We start from the raw sequence: 13,814 nt of genomic DNA, 5'->3' as shown, positions 1-13,814 counted from the left end.
GTGCAAGCACGCTACCTCAGTCAGCACTGAAAGACTTTAAGCTTGCATATGATCATTCTTTGTTTGAAAGATAATTGAGAAGTTCTTCTTTCTGCTGGATCATTTCTAGCTTAGACAAGCACTGCCCACTGGCATGTTCTGCAATGACGGAAATGTCCTCTGTGATGGAGTCCTAGCCACACGTGGCTACTGAGCACCTGAAATGTGGCTAACGAGACTGAAAACCTGAACTTTTAATTTCACTTCATCTTACTTAACATAAGTGGCCACATGCGCCAGGCGGCTGCCACAACTGATGGTGCAGACCCACAGGATCCTGACCCAGCGACTATCCCAACTGTCATGCTGAGCGCAGCCCTAATTCCGCCCAGACCAGCCAAGAGTACAAGCAGGCTAGGGAGAGGTCTACTGCTTTAGAGAAGGCGAGGAACGGGGTTACCTGCCCATAAAACCCTGTTCGAAGTGCACATGGTGGTCATCTTTACCCCACAGGAGTAAGGGGGATAAAGCCCAGTGCTATCTGAAAACAAATGAGGGAACACACAGATTAGAATCTCCTTTAGCATCAGCACTCCACAGAGTTGACCCCAGCGTTTCTGGCCAATTTTCCACGATTCCCTACCTGATGCACCCATCCGACCAGACACCCATCTCCCATACCAGCTTGTAAGACGTTGGGGTGGGGGTTCATTTCCTCAGCCTTGTCTCTCCCTGGGGAGGACATTCTGTTAGAGTATGCAGAGCGCGTGTGCCCTCCCTCTGTTCCCGGACTCACTGCTCCGTAGGAAAGAAGAGTAACTCCCAAGAGGGAGTGTGGGAGGAAAAGCGTCCGTGGCCCAGCATCGACAGTCCCTGCTTTCTCAAAGCCACCCGCCTACAGAGAGGGTGCTTTCGGGTCTGTTCGCGCACAGCCTTGGCGGGCAGGCTGGCCGGCCCCTGCAGACACAGGCTCCAGATGCCCACGGTGCCTGTGGCCGACAGGGTGAATGTGCAGCCATCGGACATTTTCACGTTCAGATGACAGAATCACCTGTCCACTGGCCAGTTCCTGAACCTTCTCATTCTTCTCCTGGGTTCAAACTTAGGAGAAAGGCAAGGCTGCTCTGTGCTTTCGCTCCTCTAGCCTGGCCTCTACATGGAGGGCCGCCCCACTCCTCTGGGCTGGCCACCGTCCACCTCGGGTCAAGAACCACCTTAAGCCAGACAGGTGCTGCCACAGCAGCCCTGATCCACCAGCCCACGATGGTCTCTAGCTCCCTGAATTCACACTTTTTTTTTCTTTGTTTTGCTTCACTAACCTAATAGGCACCCAAGTTCTGTACTTTCCTTATGATTCTATTGGACTGTTACTTGGCTCCTCAGATGTTCACGTCCTATTTCTCCTACTGGATCACCAACTCCCTGAGGGCAGGAGTCTAGAACAGTGCCCGGCACACAGAGACAGCACCACCCTTGCTTAGCATGTGAGAGCAGGGAGAGTGTTTTCAGGTGCCGGCTGGGCCACATCAATAGCTCGCAAGCTTACTGTGGCCTGACCGACAGAAAAGATCACGAAAGGGCATATACTCACGCGATCTGGAGGGCTCGGGTGCCCAGCACACGGGCTCGCTCATACTTGGTCATATACGGTGTGGTGATTCGCTTCTGGTTGGCCTGTGGTCGCTCTCCAGAGGGGAGGATCTCGACGTTCTCCTGGCCCTCCTGGACGCCAAGACAGAAAAGAGGGAAAGTCTCAGGTGTATTTTCTGGGTTGAGGGGCAGGACGATAATGACAATGATTACAATCCCCCCTACCATTACTGCTTATCACGTGCCAGCACGCACACCTGCAGTTAGTGACACCCCCTTTAATTCTTGTGATAACCTTACGTGGTGGGCATTATAGTGCCTGGCTCAGAGTGTTTGCTAACTGGGTCAAAGTCTCAGACCTAGTAAAAAAGAAGAACCACGACTGGGATTCCAGAGCCAACTGCCTCATCCGGAAGAGGGAAGCAGATGGCCTGGAGATGGGGTGGCCCCAGAACATTAGCCATATGCCAAGAAGTCCTTCAGCACAGACAAGTCTCTTTAAGTAGGGGGCAAGGAATAAGCACCCCATCTTTCAGACAGGGTAACTGAATCAACAGGTCAAGTGGCTAAAAAGTCAAAGTGAAGGCAAGGATACACAGGCGCTCACGTGTATTCAACAATTACTTATGAAGGATCTGTCATGTGCCAAACATCGTAATGGATGATAAGACAGCAAGTGAAGCATTTCTGCTGTCAAAGAATTCACAGTCAGGAGAGGAGACAAGAGTAAACAAAACAGCAGGTGCTACAAAGGTCGGCAAGTGGACAATGAAATTCACGAGAAGGTGGGGGGACATCAAACTCATGCTGGGGGTTAGGAAGGCTGTCCAGAGACGAAACAAGCAACTCCAGAAGGAGTAGGAGCTGCCAAGCCAACGAGAAAGAGAAGGGCATTCCAGGTAGGCTGAGTTGCAGGCACAAAAGCACAGCGGTGGGAGACAATGTATGAGTTGTGAAGTATGATTAGAGCAAAAGGTGTGCAAAGGGTTGTAGGCAGAAGAATAAATTCTATAATAAATAAAGAATTAGGGGCGCCTGGCTAGTTCAGTGGATACAGCATGTGAGTCTTGATCTCGAGGTTATGAGCTCGAGCCTCGTGTTGGGTGTAGAGATTACTAAAATAAACATTAAAAAAAGAATTAAATCAACAAATATTTATTGAGTGCTTACTACGTGTCAGTGTTCTAAGTGCCCGAAATAGAAGAGTGAGACAGATAAAAATTCTTTCCCCTATAGAACCTATATTACAAGAGATAACAAAATTAACAAGTAAACTACGTGGTATAAAAACTAAAGAGGGGCGCCCGGGTGACTCAGTCACTTAAGCATCTGACTCTCGATTTCAGCTCAGGTCATGATCTCCCGGTTCAGGGGATCGAGCTTTGTGTGAGCTCTGCCCTGACAGCATGGAGCCTGCTTGGGATTCTCTCCCCTGCACCGCCCCCCCCCCCCCCCCCCAAGTAGATAAATACACTTAAAAAAAAAAAATGTAAAGGTATCCCTACAGATGCTCTGTTGAGCGTATTCTGTAGAGGGTAAGGGCAGAAGCAGACCACAGAGGAAGACGAGCAGTAAGCAATCAGGTAGGCAGGTAAGAGAGACTGTGGCAGCAGAATGGCCAATCCAGCAGAGTGGTGGGAGACTGACGGCAGGAAGAGCAGTAACACATTTCCGCAGCAAAGTGAGTGAAGCGGAATAAAGACCTCAGCCAGCCTGAAGCGCTGAGAATGGAGAAGCAGAAACAGGGCCGGACCACGTGTAGGAGGCAAAATCAACCGAACAGGGACGGGAGGGGACCAGGACAGAGGAGGACGTTTCTGACTCAGCGAACAGGTACCCGAGAGTGCCGTGCGGAAGAAAGAGAAAATCCAAAAATGGGGGCTTCAGCTTCCAAGCCTAAAATAATTGAGGGATCACTCCCTTTCCAGGAGCCATAAAGCACTTCCTCCATCAGTCATGGCACAGAAAGCCCAATGTCATTCGTGAAATTCGTAACCCATCCACCTGGCGACACAAGTCAGAAACCTGGGGGTCACCCTTGTCACTTCCCACTTTCTTAGTTCCATCTCCAATCCACCAAAAATACCTCTTTTGTCCGTTTTCTTATCACTTACGTTACCAGCACCCAAGTCCAAGCCACGGGTCTCTCGCCTAGATGGAGAGACCCTCAAGGTCTCTGTCTTTAACTCCCGCTCCTCCCCAACTCACTCGTCACTCTGACGTCAGAATGCCCTTTCTAAAGTGTACACGGGATAGTGCCACTCCCCGGCTCAACACTTGTCGGTGGGAGCGCCTGGCTGGCTCAGTCCGTAGAGAGTACAACTCTTGATCTCAAGGTTGTGGGTTTGAGCCCCACAGCCCCACACTGGGTGTAGGGATTACTTTAAAAAAATAAATTTAGGGGCGCCTGGGTGGCTTGGTCGGTTGGGCGTCCGACTTCGGCTCAGGTCGTGATCTCGCGGTCCGTGAGTTCGAGCCCCGCATCAGGCTCTGTGCTGACAGCTCAGAGCCTGCAGCCTGTTTCGGATTCTGTGTCTCCCTCTCTCTCTGCCCCTCCCCTGTTCATGCTCTGTCTCTCTCTGTCTCAAAAATAAATAAACGTTAAAAAAAAAAAAAATTAAAAAAAAAAATAATAATAAATTTAAAAATATTTTTAAAAACCACAACACGTGGTGGCTTCTAAGTGCCTTTAGGCTATAAAATCCTGCCTGATGTGGGCCCTTACCTCTCCAGCTTTATCCCAGATCACTCTCCCCAGGGCTCCTTAAGGAAACCTTGCCCATAGGGCACCTAACACATAACAAACAATCAACACACGCTTGCTGAATGAATGAAGGTGATATTTCACGCATCAGTAAACCAACTGCCCCCAAAGCCACAGGCTATGGCCCACCCTGTAGGACTTTTCCTCCACCCAGGACTGGAACACTGCTCACTCTAACTGGGGGTGCTTGTGGCAGGGGATGTGACCCGCAAGAGGCAGATTCATTCAGGCGATTATCACCGGCCGGGTTATTTGGCAGCTTGGACTGCAGAAAAGGGGAGTCCACAGCTAAATACTGACCTCCTCGGCATTCTCCAAGTCACCTAGCCCTTCATCCTCCTCCACATCATCAAAGTCGTCACCATCAAAACTGTACAAGAAGAAGAGGGCAGTTAGTTGGAGCATCACTTACTAGAATCAAAGGCAGCAGAGGGGCGCCTGGGTGGCTCAGTCGGTTAAGCATCCGACTTCGACTCAGGTCATGATCTCACGGCTTGTGAGGTCAAGCCCTGCATCAGGCTCTGTGATGACAGCTCAGAGCCTGGAGCCTGCTTCAGATCTTGTCTGTCTGTCTGTCTGTCTGTCTCTCTCTCTCCCCCTCCCCCGCTCAGACTCTGTCTCTCAAAAATAAATAAATGTTAAAAAAATTTTTTTTAAAGACAGCAGATACCCGTATCTCACTCAGTATGTAGAATTGGCTCAATAAATAACTACTTAATGAGTGAATCAAACTTCTCTTCCATTTTACTCCTTCATCCTTACCCCCATCAGCCCCCAAATTTTGCTAGGACTCACTCATCATCACTGTATCTCTACTGGATCATTCCCATCAACATATAAACATGTAGTTATTTTCCCATCTTAAAAAATAAACAAAACTTATTTCTCTTGTACCCCCCACTGAGCCCTCTTGGGGGCTCCCCCCTTCATGCTCCTCTTGGGAGTCAAATTCATGAAAGCTGTCCACCTTCTGTCTCCAGTTGTGTCATAATCTCACGCCAGCAAGGCTTTTACCTCCACAGTTCTAGCAAAACCAGCCTTCTCAAGTTCATTAATGGCTGCCACGTTGCTAAATCCAATGGACAAGTCTTGTTCTCCTTTAGCTGAATCTATCAGTTGGCACACCAGACCACCACCACCCCCCCACACACACACACACACTCCCCAGCTCAATACTCTGCCCTCACTTAACTACAAGGCCACCTCTCTCTTGGGGATCCCCCACCTCACTGGCTGTCCCATCTCAGTCTCCTATGCTGGTTTCCCCCTCTCTTCCCTACAGGCACTCAATGCTGGAATGCGCTAACAGTCCCCAGCCATCTCTTCTTCTCTACCGACACGCCCCTGAGGTTTTCACCTGATTCTTAGTTTTGACTAAAATACAGTATACTCTATTTCATATACACACTGCTGATGACTCCACTATTTTTTTTTTAACATTTATTTATTTTTAAGACAGAGAGAGACAGATCATGAACGGGGGAGGGTCAGAGAGAGAGGGAGACACAGAATCCGAAACAGGCTCCAGGCTCTGAGCAGTCAGCACAGAGCCCGATGCGGGGCTCGAACTCACATACCGCGAGATCGCGACCTGAGCCGCAGTCGGACGCTTAACCGACTGAGCCACCCAGGCGCCCCTGACTCCACTATTTTTATCTTCATAAGACGCATCTCCTCCGACCCCACGTGTCAGGAAATCTTTGGGCTCCACCTTCAACATCGATCCAGAATTCAAAACCACCTGCCGTCACCACCTCTCCTAGTGCCACCCCAGTCCAAGCCACTACCTTCTCACCGAGATTCCTGCAACCCTTCCAGACCTTTACCACCCCCCGAGTCTCGCCAGACTCTCCCCTGGACTCCTTCTCTACTACGTACGTCTACCACGTACTCTCACACGACCCTGCATTATCTGTTTATGGGCCTGTCCCCTCTTCTAGAAAAGGCGCCCCCGGGGACGAGAGACTATGCCTAGTTCACCTCAATACTCTCATTACAAGACACGGAGCCCGGCTCGCTGGAAGTCGGCCGAAAGACCTTTTTCACTGCTCCTCGAGCCGGGCCTCTGGATGGATCTTTCCTCCCGGCCCCCCGCCCTTCTCCCCCGCAGCTCCGCGGGCCCACTCAGCACCCGCAGTCCCCTCAAGACACTGCCCCTCGAGCCTGGCTCCTCGGCCTCCTTCGACCCAGGCTCCCGCTTCACCCACCCCTTCCCAAGCTCCCGCACTCACTTGTCCTCGTTATCTGACATGACGCCGGCGCCGCAGCGACCCCACTCCGCGCCAGGGACCCGCGCGGAGACCCGAAAACAGCGCGCCTCCGCCTCGAGCGGCGCCACGCGTGCTCTGCGCCTGCGCCGTGACCCAGAGGCAAGTACTTCCGGTAGGCAGGCCGAAGCCGTATCTGTGCGCACGCGCCGGGAGGCGTGGGCCCGTTCCCATGGTAGCCGGAGCCGCTGGGGGCGGGCTCTAGTCGCTGAGATCGGGAGGGTTTTGCGCGGGGTCCAGGCGCCGCACAACCGTTGCGGGGCCGTGGTTACGGTCTCCCGAGCCCGGCTGCTCCCTGTGGGGAGGAGGCACCAGCGGAGTCTTACTTTAGGGTGAGGTTTCCATTTTGGTTTATCCCCCAACGGGCTCTGTCCGGACCACGGCTTATCCTAACCGCCCCTTTCCGCCAGAGAGGGCTTCCCTGCCACAGGCGTCGGGTCAGGATGAGGTCTCCGTTCATGTGTGAGGATCTGCCTGTGTATCTGTTCGGGGTAGAGGGGGGAAAGGGCACTATCGCGATACTGACGGCGACGAGTCACGTTTTTGCTGAGACTCGACCCCCGCTCCCGGACTTTGGGTGGCGTCGAGGAGGTTGGGGGCGCGGGAGCAGAAAGTGGGCCTGGGAGACAGGGGTTGTCATTGCGTTTTTCCCTCCTCAGGGCCCTTCCATGGCTTCCCAGGAAAGGGTGGAGGCAGTGACCAAAGGAACAGGGTTCTGGCGCTGCTCCAAGCCAGCCACTTACACCCCCGGGACCTGCAAGCTGCTCAGAGGTCAGTGTGTTTAAAGGACCGGAGAAGAGTGGTGGTAGCAGGTACCCTCTGACACTCAGTTATCCCTTACATGATCTGTGCTTAGCAATTGCTATTTTTATTTTACAGATAAGAAGCCTGGGGTTCAGAAAGGTTTGGGGATCCTACAACTTGCAAGTGGCCAAAAGTCAAAGAAATAAGAATTTTGAAGTGATTAACTCCTGCGCATCCCTTAGATCACGCTTTCAACTTCCCCAGGGAAGCCTGATCTCCTCCCCACCCACCACCACAGTGGAACCAACAGTTCTGTGCTTTCACACTACCAAATACCCTTTCCTTCAATGGACAACACAACCTGGAGTCAGATATTTAGTTGTCTCCCACTGGATTAATATTCATCTACCCCTCTAGATCACGAACTCCATTAAGGCAGGGATTGTGCCTGTTTGGGCTCACGATTGTAGCTCCAGCACCTGGCACATGCTTAATAAAATACGGTCCATTGGTTCACTCACTCAACAGCAAAAAAAAATTTTAAACCTGCTTAATGTGCTTTAGACGTTGTTCTAAGTGCCAGAGACACAGCAGTTAAAAAGAAAAGAAAAGAAAAATGGAGCGCTTGGGTGGCTCAGTCGGTTAAGCGTCCGACTTCGGCTCAGGTCATGATCTCACGGTCCGTGAGTTCGAGCCCCGCCTCGGGCTCTGTGCTGACAGCTCGGAGCCTGGACCCTGTTTCAGAATCTGTGTCTCCCTCTCTCTCTCTGACCCTCCCCCATTCATGCTCTGTCTCTCTCTGTCTCAAAAATAAATAAACGTTAAAAAAAATTAAATTAATAATAAAAGAAATGAAAAGGAAAAAAAACAGCAAAAAATCTTGCTCTCTCATGAGCTCATATTCTAGTAGGAGGGTGACAGTAAGTATGTAGAATTTCAATGATAGTAAGTGTTACAGAAAAAACAATGAAGCAGGAAAGGGAGGGAAGGGGTACTGAGGTGCGGAGTGGGGTTAGGAGGGGATACAATTTTACACTAGAATAAGGTGAGATGAAGGGCTGTGTCTGCCGTCCGGGAGACCTCATAGCGGTGCTTTATCTTTGCAGTGATGATGAAGGAATCCAAACTGACAAACTTCCAACAGCGACACATCATGGACACCATGAAAAGTAAGAGGCAATCCACAGAGGCTTCCTGGGCGGAGGGACTCTGGACCACACTTTTAATGCTCCTCCATATTCAGGGGTTGGGGATCTCGTTTAAAAGGACCAGGGGCACCTGGGTGGCTCAGTGGGTTGAGCGCCTGACTTCGGCTCAGGTCATGATCTCACGGTTCATGAGTTCAAGCCCCACATCAGACTTACTGCTGTCAGCGCAGAGCCCCCTTCAGAGCCTCTGTCCCTCTCTCTCTGCCCCTTCCCTGCTTGGGCTCTCAGAGAGAAAAAAAATCTCTTAAAGACCACAAAAAGGGTTACCTGGGTGACTAGGTTGGTTAAGCGACTGACTCTTGGTTTCAGCTCAGGTCCATCAGGCACCACGCTGATGGCCTGGAGTCTGCTTGGGATTCTCTCTCTCCCTCTCTCTCTCTCTCTGCCCCTCCCTGGCTCGCTTGCTCACTCTCACTCTCTCTCTCTCTCTCTCTCTCAAAATAAATAAATAAGCTTTTAAAAATTCTATTAAAAAAAAAAAAAAAAGGACCAAAACAATTGAATAGTATTTTTGACCCTCGCTCCTGGGGAATTGATCGTTCAGGGCCTTTGTTTCTTTCTGGGACACGGGTCCTAGCACGACAGCAAGCCTCTTGCCGTCTGTCTCCAGCCATCCTTCCAAGAGATCACAGCCCAGCTGGGACGTCCTGCCCGACCAAAATAGTCTCCACGTGGTCATGTCCGCAGTCTGTTACACACGTACCCTATGAGCTCTCCAGAGGAAAGGACTGTGTGTCTTGCTCCTACTTTTACTCATTCACAGCTTAGTCACAGCTTAGCTAGTGGACGCAAGACAAGTGGCAGGATCAGAACCTTCTCTACTGAACCTACCAGAAGTGATTGCCTCACGTACGGAAGAGGGTGCCTGTGGGAGGGCGCCTGAGCAGCCACGGAAGCGAAGGGAAGACAGTGTCAGAGAGGCGGATATTAGCAGTGCCGGTCCAGCAGTGGCCAGGGGACTTATTGGGGACAAGGACAGCCCAGGCTGTCAGAGCCCGGTGCCTTCACACAACTGCATCATGTAACTCTATCTCCGCACTCAGCAATGCACTGATAATCTGGTGGCCCCTCTAGCAGGACTGCAAAGAGAATGTGCTAGAAATTCCAATAAATTCCAGGAAACGAAGGACTATGTCCGCCTTGTTCACCGCAGGACCCCCAGCACCTAGGTGCTCGATATTTACTGAAGGACTGATTTCATTAGGCAAGTAACTGGTTCGCCTGACAGTTTTACTCTCCTAAGTTTTCTTTTTAAAAACTTGTCTCCAGACATTCATTTGTGTTGGGTCTGCTTTCTTCTGGAATCCCGTCTCTTTTTCTCTCCTCTTAACCAAATCCTACTTGTGTTGAGGCTTCATTCAAATTCTGTTGCTAGCCACAGATTCCTCTCCTTCACCTGACCTCCCAGAATTACTCAGGCCATAATTATCTGCTGAGGGTAGGCCGGGGGATGGGACGGCACACCGCACCGGGCAGGCGGAAGGAGGGAGCGGAGGGAGCGGAGGGAGCAGGAGGGACATTCTGGGAAGCACCGCGTCTCTCCAGAGAAGAGCAGGAAGGCCATGGTGTGGCTCTAGGTAGAGGGTGTGAGAAGGGGCTGGTTTGTGGGGGAAAATGGCAACTCCATCTTCCAGGCCTATGGGACAGACACGTCAGAATCATCCCTGACTCCTCGTCTTTCTCCCCGACCCCCCATCCAACCTATCAGCGTGGGTCTGCTTGACCTTCAAACCATATCCTGACTCTGACCACCCCACACGGTACTTTCAGCAGCAACCAAAGGGTCATGTAACTCCTCTGCTCCAAACCCTCCGATGGTTTCCCACCTCAGAGTAAAAGCCAGTTGATTTTGGCTCAGGTCACGATCTCACGGTTCGTGAGCTCGAGCCCAGAGGCGGGCTCTGCGCGGACAGCACGGAGCCTGCTTGGGATTCTCTCCTGTCTCCCTTCCTCTCTGCCTCTCCCCTGCTCTCATGTGCTCACTCTCTCTCAAAAAGAAGTAAACATTAAAAATAAACAAACATTAAAAAAGAAAAAGTATGGGGCGCCTGGGTGGCTCAGTCGGTTGGGCGGCTGACTTCGGCTCAGGTCATGATCTCGCGGTCCGTGAGTTCGAGCCCCGCGTCGGGCTCTGTGCTGACAGCTCAGAGCCTGGAGCCCGTTTCAGATTCTGTGTCTCCCTCTCTCTGTGACCCTCCCCCGTTCATGCTCTGTCTCTGTCTCAAAAATAAATAAACGTTAAAAAAAAAAAAATTTTTAAAAAGAAAAAGTAAAAGCTGGTCTTTCCGGAAGCCTACAGGTCCCTGAACTTCTCTTGCCCTCCCTGACCTCTGACCTCTGCTCCCACTATATTCCTGCCTTGCTCACTCCATTCCTGCCCCCCTAGCCTCTGGCTGTTGCTCAGACATTCCAGGCGCGTGACCACCTCACGGCCTTTGCTCTAGCTGTTCTTTCTGCACGAAATGCTCTTCCCCAAAATATCTGCACAACAGAGCAACTCACCATTTTGGGGGCTGACCTCATCATGAGGCCTTCCCTGCCTCCCCTCTTTAAAATTGTAAATTCTGCTCTGACATCCTCTGTTCCATCCCTGTACCGTCACTAACCAACTACGTATTTTACTTACTCATCGTCCACACTCCTCCGACCCCAAATGTAAGTGCCGTGAGGGGACTTTGTCTTACCACTTTACCCCCAGTGTCCTAGGCCTGGCACAGAGCAGCTACTCAGTACGTATTTGCTGGTGGGTGATAGAAGGCTGGAAAAGGTGGAAGAGGTAGATGGGGGGCCAGATCAAAACAATGCAGGGGAGGGGCTGCTTCGAGCTGGGCTTTGGGGCAATTGAGAGCAGGGGCCAGTCAACCAGGTAGGATACACTTGGCTGGCCTGGAGGGGGATCCCCAGATCCGTGGGTTCCGACCTTAGTTCTTTTGGCCCTTCCCCCTCCCGCCTGTCTGGACAGGACAAACTCAGGGGTTCCCGGGGTTCAAGGCGCCGGGACCCCGGAACAAGCATGCCCAACCAGGAGCTCAGACCACGAGTGGGGTGCCTCGCCTGCCTTAACTAGGCTGAGACAGCAGGGAAGGACAGTCAGGGGGACTGGTGTGTATCACCATCGAAACCATCCCTCCCTGCCTAGAGACCAAGCAGGTTTTAGGAATCCGCCTATAGAAATAAAAGCAGCAGTCTAGAAGCTTGATGCACAAGAATGTTTATTGCAGCATTGTTTGAAGTAGTAGGAAAAAAAAGAAAAGGAAACAGCCTGAGTTTCTGAAATTAAAAGACTAGCTGAATAAATAATGTATCCATTCTACGAACTAGTATATAGCTATAAAAAATAAGTTCTATATAAATGAAGTGATCTGGAAAACTGTCCATGATCAATTGTTAAGAGCCAATTACTGAATATAATACAGTATGATCCAGTGTTTGAAAAACGAAGCTCATATATGCACACATATCTTTGAACATGTTTGTATTAACATCAAAAAGTTTGGAACGAGACCACCAGATTATAAGTTGCTCGTTATGGGGTAGGGGTGGGGGACTGGAGGGGAGAAGGGAAGACTTCTATACTGTTTAACCGCTTGTAACAGGCAGGTATGACTTTTATAAATTAAAAAAAAAAAAAAAAAGCCAGGTGGGTCCCCCTCCACCTCGAACCTTCCTTTCCCAGGAGGAGACACACTGCCCCTCCAGTGCAGCCCAACATCCAGCCAGAAGGTCTTGCCTCCCAAACAGCCGGCCTCGGCCATCTACCTGCCTCCCATCCTGGTGGCCCGGCCCCACCTCCGGCCTGCCAGTGTGTGCCAAGCCGGCGGGGCCTATAGCCGGGAACCATTCAAGCCTCAAGCCACCCGTAAGTGAGAGGGCCTCGAGAGCCCCTCTTCCCTGAGGGGGCCGGGGGCCAAGCGGCCCGTAGGGCAGGGCAAGTGTCTAACCAAATTCTCTCACTGTTTGTACTTGAGCCTGGGCACCTGTTAGCTTGGGGGTGTTCAGGGTGTAGAGGAAACCAGTGAACTGGTCCTTTTTCATTTTTTTAGAATTCTGTAATGATTAACTAGAGTCCACCAGTCCCTGACGGGTGTTTGGCTGTCAGATCTCAGGGCCCCTGCTCTCTTAAGGTCACACGGTCCCACACAGTAGGCACGCCAACCTACTTCCTGGAGCCTTTTGCCTCGCTCCCTACCTGGCATCCGGTGTAGCTCTTGGCCCAGACCTGCTGACAGCTCCACGTGGTCTCTACACGCAGGCCGCCTCCACGGTGACCACAGTTTTCTTAGCCTCGCTCTGCACCAGAGCGTGTGGGTTCAACCCTTAGTTCTTTCGGCCCTTCCCCCTCCCGCCTGTCTGGACAGGACAAACTCAGGGGTTCCCGGGGTTCAAGGCGCCGGGACCCCGGAACAAGCATGCCCAACCAGGAGCTCAGACCACGAGCGGGGTGCCTCGCCTGCCTTAACTAGGCCATTTCTGGGCCCTGTAGGAGATCTGGAGAAAGAGAAGCGAAGACTCCAAAACATTTTTGCCACTGGGAAGGACTCCGAGGAACGGAAAAGGAAGCCCCCTCCGGTGCGACAGGAGGACCCAGCCCCTGAGCTGGACCGGTTTGAAGAATGTAAGCCACCGATGGGCCACCTAGGCCGGGAAGGTGGGCAGAGGGGTCCACAATCAGGGGGGATGGAGAGTAACCCTGAGGGCCAACGAGTGGGGAACACGGACCGCAGAAACGCTTCCTCTCCCCAAGGGAGCAACCCGTTGTCCCCGCCACCCCTCCCGGGAGCCTGGCGGCCCCCGTTGCCCTGTACACTGACGGCCCTTCTCCCCTGTCCAGTGGTAAAGGAAATCCAGGACGGGAAAGAATTCCTGGCTGACATGGAGGCGCTGGGACAGGGCAGACAGTACCGAGGGATCATCCTTGCAGAGATCTCCCAGGTAGAAGCCACAGGGAAGCGGGGAGAGGGTCTGCTGTGCGTGCGCAGCATGAGACGTGAGTGGACAGGGCACCTGTGGCCCAGGTTTGGGGCTCCTCAGGTCCCGGCCCTGAATCCCAGCTTTGCCCGATGCCCTTTGCAGAAACTGCGCGAAATGGAAGACATTGACCACAAGAGGAGTGAGGAACTTAGGAAGGCTCTTGCCACCCCTTGATCTGCCTCCAGAGACAGGAGCAGAGTAGCCCAACGTGGACCACTGGAGCCCCACCCCATCGCCAAGCAGGCTCCCCTGCGCCCCCCCCCCCCCCCCCCCCCCCCCCCCCCCCCCCCC

General features: G+C 52.1%; 2 protein-coding genes across 2 annotated transcripts in view; one reads left to right on the top strand and one right to left on the bottom strand.

Annotated features, from left to right (window-relative positions):
* Positions 1–6,689, bottom strand: part of POLR2F (RNA polymerase II, I and III subunit F) — a 10,143-nt gene extending 3,454 nt beyond the window's left edge. Inside the window, exons 1-3 of the mRNA XM_049626334.1 lie at positions 6,565–6,689; positions 4,634–4,703; positions 1,571–1,701 (exon numbers count right to left, since the gene is read on the bottom strand). Of these exons, the coding sequence (XP_049482291.1) occupies positions 1,571–1,701; positions 4,634–4,703; positions 6,565–6,584 (221 nt within the window). The 5' untranslated portion in view covers positions 6,585–6,689. The remainder of the gene's footprint in view (positions 1–1,570; positions 1,702–4,633; positions 4,704–6,564) is intronic.
* Positions 6,690–6,744: 55 nt separating this feature from the next.
* CB4H22orf23 (chromosome B4 C22orf23 homolog) lies at positions 6,745–13,798 on the top strand. Its single transcript, XM_049626330.1, has 7 exons — positions 6,745–6,932; positions 7,260–7,371; positions 8,451–8,513; positions 12,229–12,411; positions 13,036–13,167; positions 13,384–13,484; positions 13,626–13,798. Exons 2-7 carry the CDS (start codon positions 7,269–7,271, stop codon positions 13,695–13,697), a joined length of 654 nt encoding a protein of 217 aa, XP_049482287.1. The 5' UTR covers positions 6,745–6,932; positions 7,260–7,268; the 3' UTR covers positions 13,698–13,798.
* The last annotated feature ends 16 nt before the right edge of the window (positions 13,799–13,814 follow it).

The sequence above is a fragment of the Panthera uncia genome, chromosome B4 (genome assembly GCF_023721935.1).
Source record: "Panthera uncia isolate 11264 chromosome B4, Puncia_PCG_1.0, whole genome shotgun sequence".
In the NCBI taxonomy this organism is placed as follows: Eukaryota; Metazoa; Chordata; class Mammalia; order Carnivora; family Felidae; genus Panthera; species Panthera uncia.
This window is presented reverse-complemented; position numbering and strand designations above follow the sequence as displayed.